The following is a 13,681-nucleotide window of genomic DNA, read 5'->3' on the forward strand; positions in this document are numbered from 1 at the left end:
TGGCAGCCATATTGGAATATGGTTGAACGTAAAACCCAGTCACTTCTGTGCAAAATGGACTGCAGATTTCAATTATTTTAGCCACAAAAACATACAATTTGACATAAAGATTATGGTGTTCCATGAATTTTAAATGTTTGAAAATTGTGACAGCCATATTGGAAAATGGCACCGTAGCGCATAAACGAGGACAGATCGAGCCTGGCAACCGGTGAAAATGAATTTAGCATGCCCAAATCCTTTAGCAAAGACCATCTGCCTGCTTTGACTATGATTTGCCCACGGCACTTTAAAAAGCATGAAATCTGTGATTTTGAAACAGTCTACGCCTGCAGTCATTATATGTATTACAGTACATCTATCGACGAAAGTAGTACTTTAAATGTTAGTATAAAATAGATAGCAATATATTTCAGGCTTGCCAATCACACGATAATTTATAGTGATATACGATAAATTTAAACCTTAGTGCTATATACGATAATGCCCTTGCCATAATAGGTTAATATACGATAATTTTTCAACGCAATTTTTTTTTCAATTTTTGAATCTGCAAATAAATTGTAGATGTGAATTAAACAATTATAAAATACACACACTGAGGTTTTTAACAGTCATTCCCGCTAAAATAAATCAACAACGATTTGAGAATCAGTAAATGGCAATCAACCCTTCATCCATTTTTTAAATTCATTTTCATTTACGAGAGGGTGGAAATATTGTTGTTGTGCTAACTAATGTTAATAAAGATATAGAAAATGCTGAGAAAAATGACCCCCAACTTGGAGTTCGAAACTAAAAGTTGCTACATAATTTTATTATATATTATTCATATTATTAGTAGTATATTATACTTGTTTCTCCAAGTATAACCTGCATAACGAATATACGATTTTTTTTTTGTAATATACGATAATTTTGAAGACGAAAACAGATAATTTTATTCTCCGTGCCTGGCACCGCTGACATGTTTATATAACATGAAGCATACGTGTAGCCTACAGATTACTGTTAGGTTATCGTATCTAAGGTAGATTTCCTCAAGAAAGTCAGAGTAGGGTAAAATATGTGAAAGCTATGCCACAAAAGTCATTTGTTCAAAATTACTCTTTTTATTAAAGTTCAAAATAGGTAACAATACCCTAGCTTATAACTTCTCGTAGGCAGCTTAGATAATTATCCTTAAGATTATATATATGAATTCATAGCAGCTGCTCACATTTGGTGATGCTCATTTTCCGTACCTTGTGGTCTTCAAGCGAGCACATTAATATACAATTCCATTGGTACAATTTTCTATTAGTCAGCTAATAGATTCTTTTGCTGTTAAATTGTCTTATAAGTAAGAAGTTTACAACAGTTTGTCTTCAATTTATTTATTTTATCTATGTTTATACAACTTTTACTGTATATTTTTTTTAACCCAAAATGACTCCTAGTTTTGACAAAATGCTACGAAAACTACATTTATAGCACATACTGGGTATAGTATCAGAACTTATAATGAAATCAAAACTACTGGAAGAATTCATTGCAACTGCGAATAAATGACGATAGCAAACATTGCGAAGATTAATTTTTACTCATAACAGTCGCTGGTGATTGTTTAGTAAAGAAAAATTCCATGTCTTATGTCGCGAAAGCTAAATGACTCCAAATTTTTGAGAACAAAATTGTGACAAAAATGTTCATTTTGAGTTCAGAAATATATTACCTTTATTTGTTTCCGTTTTCTAAATGTCCTTAAAATTTGCTCTAATGTATTTCTTCCATGAAACTTACATGTAAGTTTAACACGCATAAGAGACACCTATTGAGTAGCTTTGTTTAAAGCGAAGTGTTTTAAAATATTTCCCCCTACGGTTTCCATCCTTTAACTTTCTGAAGTTTATGCCTTTTTTCTAGCCAGGTATCGGCGCAAATCTGTCTTCAACATTGGGGGGGACGGGTAAGACCGTTCCCATATTATATATATATATATATATATATATATATATATATATATATATATATATATATATATATATATATATATATATATATATACATCCAGTGGTCGAAGTGCGACGGTATGTGGTGGTATGCCATACCGCCTCTGGTTTTTAGTAATGAGGACATACCGTCTCTGGTTTTTCAGTGTTCAAGACAATATTTAAATAGCCGGTATGTTGAGTCAAAATCATAATGAAACATACCGCCTCTGCTTTTTTCCACTTCGAACACTATATATATAAGCGATGTTCAAAATATTTATTAAGTTGAAGAACAATGCGTAAAGAATCAGGGGACAATTGTCTTCAGTGGCGTATTTAGGAGTCTAGGGCCTATCGGGCTCAAGCTCTCCCCGAAATAAATTTGTTATTTTTTCGCATTCCACATACAACAATAATCCTTCTAACCATTTCTAAGAATGTCATTGACTTTCCATTTTCTTATGCTATTTGTTCAGAAATAATACTGTGTTTGCCAAATTTCATTCCATGTAAGAACTGCGTCCTTTTGTTCTTTCTTTCGTCCTTTCTACTTTTCTGTTTCTTTTTCTTGACGTTACTTTCTTTCATTTCGTCTATCATACTTTATCGACCATGGTCAGTTGTGATTCAAGTCGGCCGTCATCAGTAACACCAAAACTAAAGAGGAGTTGATAAGCGAAACTGGTATTCCACACCAACTTGCGCGGATATCAACATGACAGGACTTGAGTTATTATAAAGAAAGGAAAAATTATATCGTTTAGTTATTTTTAAAAGAAGGAAATGTTTGAATAAAAAAAAAATCAAAACGGGGCAATAATTAGCCCGGGAAATTAGGAAGGCCAAGAGGATGCTTCCTTTTTCTTGTATGAATAGAATAAAGGGTTAGATTCACTCCTAAATTTTTGTATCATATCATATAGGATTTATCGGTCTGCAATTCTTGCCATTATAACTTCAATTTATGCATAAATTAAAATATATTTAATTCTCAAAATCAGGTGGGCAATTGCCCGCTTCCTTCCTTGTGTTGGGCATAACCCCTCGAAACAAAATCCTAAATACACCATTGGTTGTCTTCAACATTGCGAGGTGGGCAGATTTGAGGCTTATTCTAGAGAAGGGAGATGAAACTCATATTACGGTAGATGAATCTGATCTACTGTTGTAGAGTATATTATATATTAGGCGGTGTAGATGAAGTAGTAGTACATATCAGTATTACAAACCACTGCCGTGAACACATTCTGAAATCTGAATACATGCATATTTATAATTGGTATGTTTCTAATTAGGCATCCACAAAGATCCACGTTAAAATTGTTATGTATGACGCAACAATACTCTTTGAGCAAAATGATGATAATCTCAATCAAGGACGCCGATTTCTCTGTAACTTTGGGGGGGGGGGGGGAGCATTCATAAAAATGCATAAAACAATACATATAGCAAGAGAAAATACATATACAAATACATATTCATAAAAATACAGGGGGTCTACGTGACCTTTTGGGGATACCTCCGACCTCCCAGGATCGGCCCCCTTGATCTCAATAACATTAAAGGAATCGTTACAGAAATCTAACGCATGTCATATACTCTTTAGTTAACAGATGTAACCTTAAGATTATGGAGAGAAATATTCCAGCAATTGAATTCTTTTCTTTGCTTTTCTTTGCTCTCAAAACAAAAATTGGGACACGCGGAAATACAGAGCAACAAACCACGGTTCGAACGAGCAGAAAAGAGAATACAAGCAAAATTTCGTTGGCTACAAAATCCGAATGAAATAACCACACAAAATTTCGTAGACATCAGGGGGGAAACTTCCCAAACTTTTGGAACAAAGAAACGCGATTTTTTGAAAGCTAAAATTTAGGAACTTGAAGATAATAGTAAAAATAAAAACATTCGGGACATGTATAAAGGGATCAACGAATTTAAGAAAGGCTATCAACCTCGTGCTTATATTAAAGAAAGCTGATGGAACAGTTCTCACTGATACAGATAGCATTTTAAAAAGATGGAAAGATTTCTTTAACGATTTGCTTAACACGCAGCAAAAACTAATGTGCGTCGAGAAAGGGAGATACACACCGCAGAAACGTATATTCCCGAACCCAACCGAATAGAAGTACAAATCGCTATAAAGAAATTAAGGAAACACAAATATCCGGGTGTAAACGAAATTCCGACTGAGTTAATTTTAGCTGGAGGCAAAAAATTGTGGAACAAGATACACAAACTCATTCTCCTTATCTACAACAAGGAAGAATTGCAGCAAGAGTGGAAAGAATCAAACATTGTTCCAATCCACAAGAAAAGCGACAAAACTGACTGTAATAATTATCGAGGCATCTTTCTTCTGTCAACATCCTATAAAATCCTTTCAAACATTCTATTAGCAAGATTGACCCCATACGCAAATGAAATTATTGGAGATTATCAGTGTGGATTTAGACGAAATCGATCAACTATCGACCAAATATTTACCATTCGTCAAATACTCGAAAAGAAGTGGGAATACAGTAGCCCGGTACATCAACTACTTATTAATTGTTGAAAGGCTTACGATTCGGTTAGGGGAGAAACACTGTACAACGTTCTTACAGAATTTGGAATACCGAAAAGGCTAATTAGATCAATTAAGGCGTGTTTAAATGAATCCCAAAGTAAAGTCCGGGTAGGAAAATTTTTGGCCACGAGCTTTCACGTCGAGAATGGCCTGAAACAAGGAGATGCGTTGTCGCCATTATTATTTAATTTTGTGCTGGAATACGCTATAAGGAAAATCAAAGATAGCAATCAGGGCCTAGAATTGAACGGTATTCACCAGGTTATGCGTACGCTGATGATGTAAATTTAATAGGGGATGACAGGAGAACAATAGAAAGAAATGCACAGATCTTATTAAACGCTTGCAGGGGCATGGGTTTAGAAGCAAATGCAAGGAAAACTAAATACATGGAAGTGCGTCGGGACCGTAATACGGTAAATTATGGATGCGTTAAAATATTAAATAATTCTTTTGATGAAGTGGATACTTTCAAATATCTAGGATCAATATTAACAGACGAAAATCATATTCACAAAGAAATTAAATGTCGACTAAAAGCAGGGAATTCGTGTTATTATTCGGTTCAAATCTCATGTTGTCGCAAATTCTGTCGAGGAATTTGAAGCCTAAAATATATAAAACGATAATCATACCTGTTGTTCTGTATGGTTACGAAACATGGTCGCTTACTCTAAAGGAAGAACATAGACTGAAAGTATTTGAGAACAAGATCCTGAGACGAGTATTCGGACCCAAGAGGAACGGGAATGGAGAATGGCGGAACTTCATAACGAGAAACTACATAATTTATACGGTTTACCAAACATTGTTAGGGTCATCAAGCCTAGGAGGCTTAGGTGGGCAGGACATATAGCCAGGATTGTAGAAAGTAGGAACGCTTTCAAAGTGTTAGCGGTAAGACAAATCGGAAAACGACCATTAGGAAGACCTAGGCGCAGATGGGAAGACAATATTAAGATGGATCTCGCAAAAATAGGAATACAAAGTAGAAACTGGATCCAGTTGGCTAAGGATAGAAGTCAGTGAAGAGTTTTCGTGAACGCGGCATTGAACCTCCGGGTTCCATAGTATATAGAGTTAGCTTACGAAGCATGAGTAGATGCCTAGACTGATACTACAAATAGATTAACTTCCCATTTACTGAAAAGATGGGTTCTACTGACATTGGATAGTCTGTATATTCTTCGTGTGCTAAGGCCTAGGGGAGAAAAGGAGATAAGATTTCATATCAGGTTACGTCACGCACAGTCGCACGCCTTCATTTTCATTAAAAATGAAAAAGCCAAGAGAAACAAATTTCATCTCACTTTCCTTTGTGGCAGTCGGACACAAATCACCACACTTTTCTGCAAAAAGCACTTTTCAAATCGGATTATTGGGAGAGCCTCCAGTTCCAATGTTGGGGGGGACATGTCTCCCCATTTCCCCGGAATTTGTGCCCGTACCTACAGCTGAGACAACTTTCCAGCATGAGGAGAGGGATATATCCTTCTCTAGCATTTATCGCAATTTGTGCCCAAGTAGCAGAAGTGTAATTAATACATATTGATGAGACTACTAAACGCACTACAGCATGAAGTTCAGTTTGAAATACTACAGATTACGATTCTTTTTTAAAAATGGAAAAGCCAAGAGAAAGCAATTTCATCTTACATTCCTTTGTGGCAGTCGGACACAAATCATCAAACTTATCCCAAAAAGCACTTTTCAAGTCAGATTATTGGGGGGGACTGTCCCCCCCAGGTCCAACATTGGGGGGACATGTCCCCCTCGTCCCCCCTGGGATTTGCGTCAGTGTAGCCAGGTATTCATTACTACCATGAGATTGAGAAGAATCATTACACAGACAAAGTCGAACCAAATTCCAGATAGAACCATACAGATAGAACTATTTTTAAAGACTTAATAATATTGTAATTATTTGATATTGTGTTTATTTCAGTCATTTAAAAGGAATACTTGTTTTAAAAAAATCAAGTCTGTTTTAAGTTAAGTAAAGAAATCAATATAATCTTAATAAAGGAATAAGTAATGTATTATTTCTATAAAATACTTTGTTGTCATAATATGATGCTCTCTTTGTAGAAAATAAATCTAAAAGTAACCGTCTGTTTTAGTCTTATCTGCTGATAATTTCAGGGGGTAATTCAGGAATTAATTCTTCCCCCCCAGAGCCACGAAATTCCCTGGGATCAAATATTCTATTCTGTTCAATGTGGATTCCCAATATTTCTGTAATTATATTTTCACACCCGATATATTCAAATCCCCCCCCCCCCCGTAGAAATCTTCTGAAATCATTTGATCTTGATCATAATATTTTATAGGTAAGTGCTATTGGGAGATTTAAAACCAATTAATAACTTGAGTTATTGAAGAATAATTTCTCATAAGACGTGGTAAATATTGTAATTGGAAGAACTTTAATGAAAGCAACTGCAAAGATAGAAAATACTGTGAAAACCGAGAGAAAAATCTGGAAACAAAATATGTTCTGTGATGAATTTTGACTAATTTTATATCTGTTAAGACCATTTTGAAACAACTGACCCTGCTCATACAATATGTAGCTGGTAAATTACGTGGAAACTTAAAAGATACTAAATTATTCCTGTGAACCATCCTATAAGATCAGTAAGAAAAATTAACATTGTTTCGAACGATCATATACGTATTAAAATGCATCACGAAATTAAAATGGCGGAACTAAAGTTCACTTCACGACTTTAGTCTCTAATATTTTCATTGTTTGATGAGAATACCTGAAAACGTACAGCGCAAAAATTTAATTATAAAGTGCACAATAAACTAAGTTATAATTTACTTAAATTGTACAAGTATAGAAAAGCTATTTTTATGATATACGAGGTGGCATCAAAATACATTTAATATTATATAAAGTCAACTCTAAAAAGAGTGGGTTTAAAATAAAGAAAGGTACAATTTCTACTCTACATATAATAGGTCTATTCTACTGACTAGAAAGCTACAAATTTACCACATATTTCTTCGCCTTTGTCCACGGTGACACAATATACACAGTGGTAGTGGGAGAGAGCTCGCAAAGCTTATGTTGAGGAACAAGCTGTCCAGACTTTATACACGGTAGGCAGCCACATGGAAAGAGAAGAAAAAAGGAAAGGAAGCTACAACGTAGCCGAGCCATGCAAGTAAATACAATACCAAGAAATAAAGTCCATTATTTCCATACGTACAACACATACAGAGCAACAGAACTAAAACAAACTACATTTATCATTAGTTACAATAAAAAAAAAAGACATCAAATAACATCAACAGCTCAATCCATTAAATACTTCTATAGAGCAATTAATACGGTACATCAACGACCTCTGACGGATAAAAGCTTAGGAACTCTATCCAAATTTTCTTTATTTAAGTTCGAGTTATTTTTAAAAAAAGAACCAACTTTCGTTGTAAATGAAATATCAAACATGGGTTTACACGTTTCAAGAAAATACACTATGCAAAATTTTAATGGAACAGTCCATTCCGTGATAAGCTACAAGATTATAATAATTACATAATACGGAAGTGAAGACAACCATTATAATGGGAGATTTTAACATAATTTTTGCGAATAAATATGGTGAAACGAATTAATAAAAACATTACTCTTATTTAGACAGTAAAAAGTATTATTTTAAGTAGTGTGGAGTGTAAAGTGGCAAAATAAATTAACGCTTATATCATACTCCAGATGATCTTGTCTTAGAAGAAATACAAAACCAAACATTTTTTTTGTCTCCAAGTATCCCAATATTATCACTGTATGCAAAAACAGACAGCGTTTGAAAAGCATAAATTTAAAATGCTGTTATTAAAAAATTTTAAATATTATTTTTTCAAAATTGGGAATGAGCTATGTAGTTTATTTTGTAAATGTTGGTTGATTTTTAGTTTAGAGTCCCTTTCAACACTGAGACTATATAAGACGTGGACCCTAACGTGGAATCCGAGCCACATAAGCTCCAACCGGGAATCGAACCCAGGCCTTCGTGACGAAATTTATTTTGTAAAGAAAAAAAATATAATCCAAAATCTGTTAGAGAGAAAAAAATGACTTCTTGTCATGTTCCTTGACTAACTTATCTTGTTCGGAATAATTGAGTACTTCAGTCTTTGTTCAATGATAAAATAGAACAATTTGGAAAATGAAAACGTTCAGTTTAACGTCCCACGATTATGCGCTTTAGGCTAAGGGAGACTATGGTTAGAGCAAGGGAATGATGATGAAAGAATTGGTGGAATGAGAAAGTGGGAGGAAACGAGAGCACCCCGAGAAAACCTACGAACACAATGCTGTCCACAAGAAACTTACTTGACCGAGGTTCGAACCAGGGACCCCACGCACCAGAGATAAGCACTGAGCCACCGTGCCCTAGAGCAATTTGAATATCACAAAATTCATAATAAATTTACTAAGTTTTGGAACCTGGAAATGATAGAGTTTCCAGGTAGTTGAATGAATATACTGCATGGTTTATATAATCGTGGTTTTGTGTTCATTTCCAGGTCATGCTATAACTCACATGTTCTCTATGTTCAGACGATGTAATAATTTACATCAGATAAAGAAAATATTTATAAATGTATTGTATATGAGCGATTTGGAGCATTAATTCTCCAAACAGAAATTATTAATCGCAAAGCTATTTCTTTTCGAAAAGATGCGTTTTACTATTCTATTATGTATAGTATGCGACAAAACAAACAGTACAGAAATAACATCGTTAACATTTATTTATTTATTTATTTATTTATTTGTTGTACAGTCAGCAGCAAAAAACCTGCAAAATGGGCATGTAAGTTTATTGTGAAACGACGAAGTCTTTTGCTCCAAAATAAGTGTGCAGGGAAGGACGCCGAGGTTTCTCCTGGAGTGATTCATGCCACTTAGACGTTATGTTGATTCCCAGCGCTGTTAGGCGTAGTTTTACAATAAACTTAGATGTTCATGTTACAGGTTTTTTGCTGCGGACTGTACAACATAATTAAACATAAGTAATGTTTCGAAATGGATATCACCTAAATGTTACTGAGAACCTATATTATAAATTTAAGAGAAATCGTGCCTGTATATCATCTGTTCAAAATGTTGACCACTATGTCGTATACATTCTTCATAGCGGTCCTGTAAATCGATGAGCGTTAGTGAACACCAGTTGCTGGAACGACAAAAGAAATGACCGAATCTTCTCTCTTAACTCCGTTATAGTGGTAGGGGGTATCTGTTCGGAAAATTGTTTTCTTCAGCATACCCCATTATGTAGGCATCTGGATCAGTAAGGTCAAAGGAGTGGGAAGGATATGCAAAATCCGTTTTAGGGGAAATCAGATGATGTCCAAACTCTTGTGAGTAGAAGGACAAGTAATTCACTTGTAGTATGGGCAGTAGCTCCGTCTTGCTGCATCCATTGTTGCTGTGACGACAGGTTTCTGGTGCAGGAAAAACCGCGCAAATCATGCAAGAATGGCTGAATGTCGATTGATGTAGCGATCAAGGTACACAGGCTTTCATCACTGAGCCATATGTTGCTGACAAAATCTTCATCTTCATAAGCCATAGCTCTAGAGCAATAGAGTAGACGTACACGCTCATCTCCTGGAGTGAGACGCTGCCTCACACTGTATGAGCGGAAATAGTGCTCGACAATAAACACCTTGTTCCCTGTTGTGAATAACTAAACATTATCTTCGTGCCAACTGCATACTACTCTAGTCCACCCGCGCACATGTGACACTCACAGCTCATACCACATTGCCACTGTGCGCCATCCGTACGCGAATTTCAGTACTGTTTGTTTTGCCGTATAGTGTATTACGTACTAACAACATTATATTATTTTCATTAAATTTTACAACATTTTAACATTGAATTATGTACCGACAACATTACGAAGTTGCGAGTATAATAACTCCCTTCTGGTGAAACTAGTGAAATTAGTCCCCCATTTTTTTTAAAAAAAATAGTAATTGATATATTAATAATTAAGATTTTTGGGGGGGTTATTATTGGGAGCATCGAACCACTACAGTCGATCAGATCCTAGTTTAAACTGCAATTTTGCCTATTTTGCCTTTGCCCTGCTTCTGACAAAATACGTAAATCAACCAATTTTATTTAATAATTTTTTAACACTGGCGCAAATCCAGGGGAGATGAGGGGCACATGTCCCATCCAATCTTGGAACTTGGGGAGATTGTCCCCCCCCCAATAATCCATTTTGAAATGTGCTTTTTGGGGAAAAAAATGTTATGATTTATGTACGATTGCCACAAAGGAAACTGAGATGAAACTGATGTCCCCCCCCCCCAGAATAAGCCTCCAAATCTGCCTGCCTCCCAATGTTGAAGACAACTTTGCTCCCTGATCCTCGACAGGATTGTTTTTCAACTTCACAAATATTTTGAGCATCGCTTAACAACAACAACAAAAAAGTCTTACGTGTTTTCCCAAATGTAGAAGACAGATTTACCCGCTGTTTTTGAAAGTACTTTCTACAATGTTTAGGTTATTTTGTCCGGTTTTCTGTTAAAATAAGGAAACTGGAAAAGAATGAATTTACGGTTCTTTAGTATCTGTTTGCCCACTACTTAATTCTTCTCGACGGATTTAAAAGAAAAATAAACTTTGTTTATTTATATAGATATACTAATTTCTAGACATTACGTATTTATGGCCTTAAGCCCGTCACGTATGAGGAACGATATCCCTCAGCGAACACACTATTCGGGGAAGTGGGAAATTAGAAGGTAGCAGCCTGGGATATGTATGTTAGGTAACACACGGTATTTGCCTAGTATGAATGAAGAACATTCAGGTGGTACCTACGTGAAACGCAATAAAATCCCATGTCAAGATGCAAAAACTCCAATTTTGCACCTTAATTTCCACATTGTATTATTATTATTATTATTATTATTATTATTATTATTATTATTATTATTATTAGTAGTAGTAGTAGTAGTAGTAGTAGTAGTAGTAGTAGTAGTAGTAGTAGTGCTATATGTAAATGAAACTTATGTATGTCGCGTATTACTTTTTCAATTTCTGAAATATCCAATAAATTTCGATCTTCCACGTTTATAAAATAGTTCAGTGGCGTATTTAGGGGGGCTTCCGGGCTTAAGCCACTCCGAAATCTTACTTACTGTAGTAAAATATATGAAATATCTTGCAGAATTTTCCCATTTTCAGGCAAAGCCCCCCTCGAAAGTTAGTAAAACCCTCCCCGAAACAAAATCGTAAATGCGCCACTGAAATAGTTTGTAAATTACTATTTTCCTTGATCGAAAACAAGTGTACTTTGTTATGTTGCAGGGAATACAGTGACTCCATTTCCCCTTTCTATATACCATCACTTTATACTGACCCCATTGATACTAGAAAAGTTTTGTTCTATAGACATATCCTGTGGAATGTTTGAAAATTCATTGTTTCTCGTTTGATATTTTTTTTACTTTCTTCTTTTCATTCGTTCATTGTTTTGTTTCCTTCTTTTTTTGAAATATTAGAGTACAAATTTCGTTTCTTGGTACTTGATTTTTAAGAATAACATATGATTAAATCACTTCTCAGTAGCATGGATTTTGTCGATAAGAAAGAAAAGATTTCAGAGTTAAAGTTGGCAACATTGACACGCTTATTGATGACTCATTATGTTTGCTTCTACCTCGTATAACATTTTATTGGTGTGGACTATATATAGTGAAAAATCTCATATATGTTGCCAATTTCGACAAAAAAGTCCCTTATCCAATTCCGAATAATTCATGTAAAAAAAAATCCCCACAACATGAAATTTTTCTCATGGGTTGGCATCACTGTGCTGGAAAAACCTCACTCAGAATAGCTGGCTTGAAAAAGTTGTTTGTTATACCTTTTCAACCGAGTGTCCTCACCGGAAGAAAATGCCTATATTTGATGTAAGTACTTTATCATAAATCCCGAGAAGGTGTTAATGACCTATTAGTTTTCTTGTTTCAGCATGTTCGGATCCCATCAATTGGTTACCAATTTTTGAGATACCTATATTCTAAGGTTCTTAATATTAATTTTTATGAAGCAAATGTATTGTACCAAACTCTTCTGTGTATTTTGGTTGTAGTTCATTGCCAATTAGACAGAGCACTCACAGCCAGGCCCGTATCCAGGGGGGTCTAGGGGGCCGGGCTCCCCTAAATTTTGACTGCCCCCCCTAAAATTTTCACGATAGACTGGCAAATGAACTATAATATGGTGATGAACTTTAATATGGTTGCATCGGGCCCCCCTAACTTCAGCCGCCCCCCCCTACATTTTTGGGCTGGCTACAGGTCTGCTCACAGTCAATTTCACTTTAGAAATTAGTTAAAGGAATTGTAGATAGCTCAGAATATCTAAGGCTATTGAATTTTAATAAAAAATAACTAAATTCGTCTATTACAAGAGTTTGTCGATTATATAACAAGCTTGTATAGGAAAATGTGAACGAATTTGCTATATCTTAGTCACTTTATGTAAAATCACTTAAAAATAATCATTGATTATAAATAGGCTTTTAATTCCAACCCGACAATGATTGTGAAGTTTTAATAATAGCGTATTTCAATCATTGTTAAAAGTATTTCTGCCTATGATTTATGGCTTTCGTCCCAAATTTTATTTATTCACAATTTGGATATTTCTACGAGGAGTAGTCAAAAAGTAAGTTACAAGGTCTGCAGTGAAACGTGTACAGTACAGGTCCGTATTCAGGGGGTCTAGGGGGACCGGGTCCACCCTAAATTTTTACTGGTCCCCTCTAAAATTTTCACGGTAGGCTTGCAAATGATTTATAATATGGGATGAACTAATATTTTTGGATCGGGCCTCCCCTAACTTCCACCGGGCCTCCCCTACATTTTCGGACTGGCTTCGGGCCTGGTACGGTATATATAGTCTATTATTTCATTAAACCAATACAGCAACCAGTACAGATATAGTTTTTAAACGATAGTACAGTAGGTTATTTTTTACGACATATCTGTTAAGGCACTTGTAGTATCGTGGGATGAATATGAAAATTTCCTTCTGGGCTGTATGCTGGAGCGCGTTATCGTGAAGAGAGACTTTCGACACCATTCT

General features: G+C 35.3%; 1 protein-coding gene across 2 annotated transcripts in view; it reads right to left on the bottom strand.

Moving 5' to 3' along the window:
* LOC145668982 (uncharacterized) overlaps positions 1–13,681 on the bottom strand; it is a 351,060-nt gene that overhangs the window by 74,895 nt on the left and 262,484 nt on the right. The window contains exon 5 of one of the 2 annotated variants that reach the window (XM_081737289.1): positions 7,550–7,645. The exons of the other annotated variant lie outside the window; for it this stretch is intronic. Coding sequence (XP_081593415.1) covers positions 7,550–7,645 — 96 coding nt within the window. The remainder of the gene's footprint in view (positions 1–7,549; positions 7,646–13,681) is intronic. 2 annotated transcript variants of the gene reach the window in all.

Source organism: Thermobia domestica, chromosome 13 (genome assembly GCF_964235325.1).
Source record: "Thermobia domestica chromosome 13, izTheDome1.hap1.1, whole genome shotgun sequence".
Lineage (NCBI taxonomy): Eukaryota > Metazoa > Arthropoda > Insecta > Zygentoma > Lepismatidae > Thermobia > Thermobia domestica.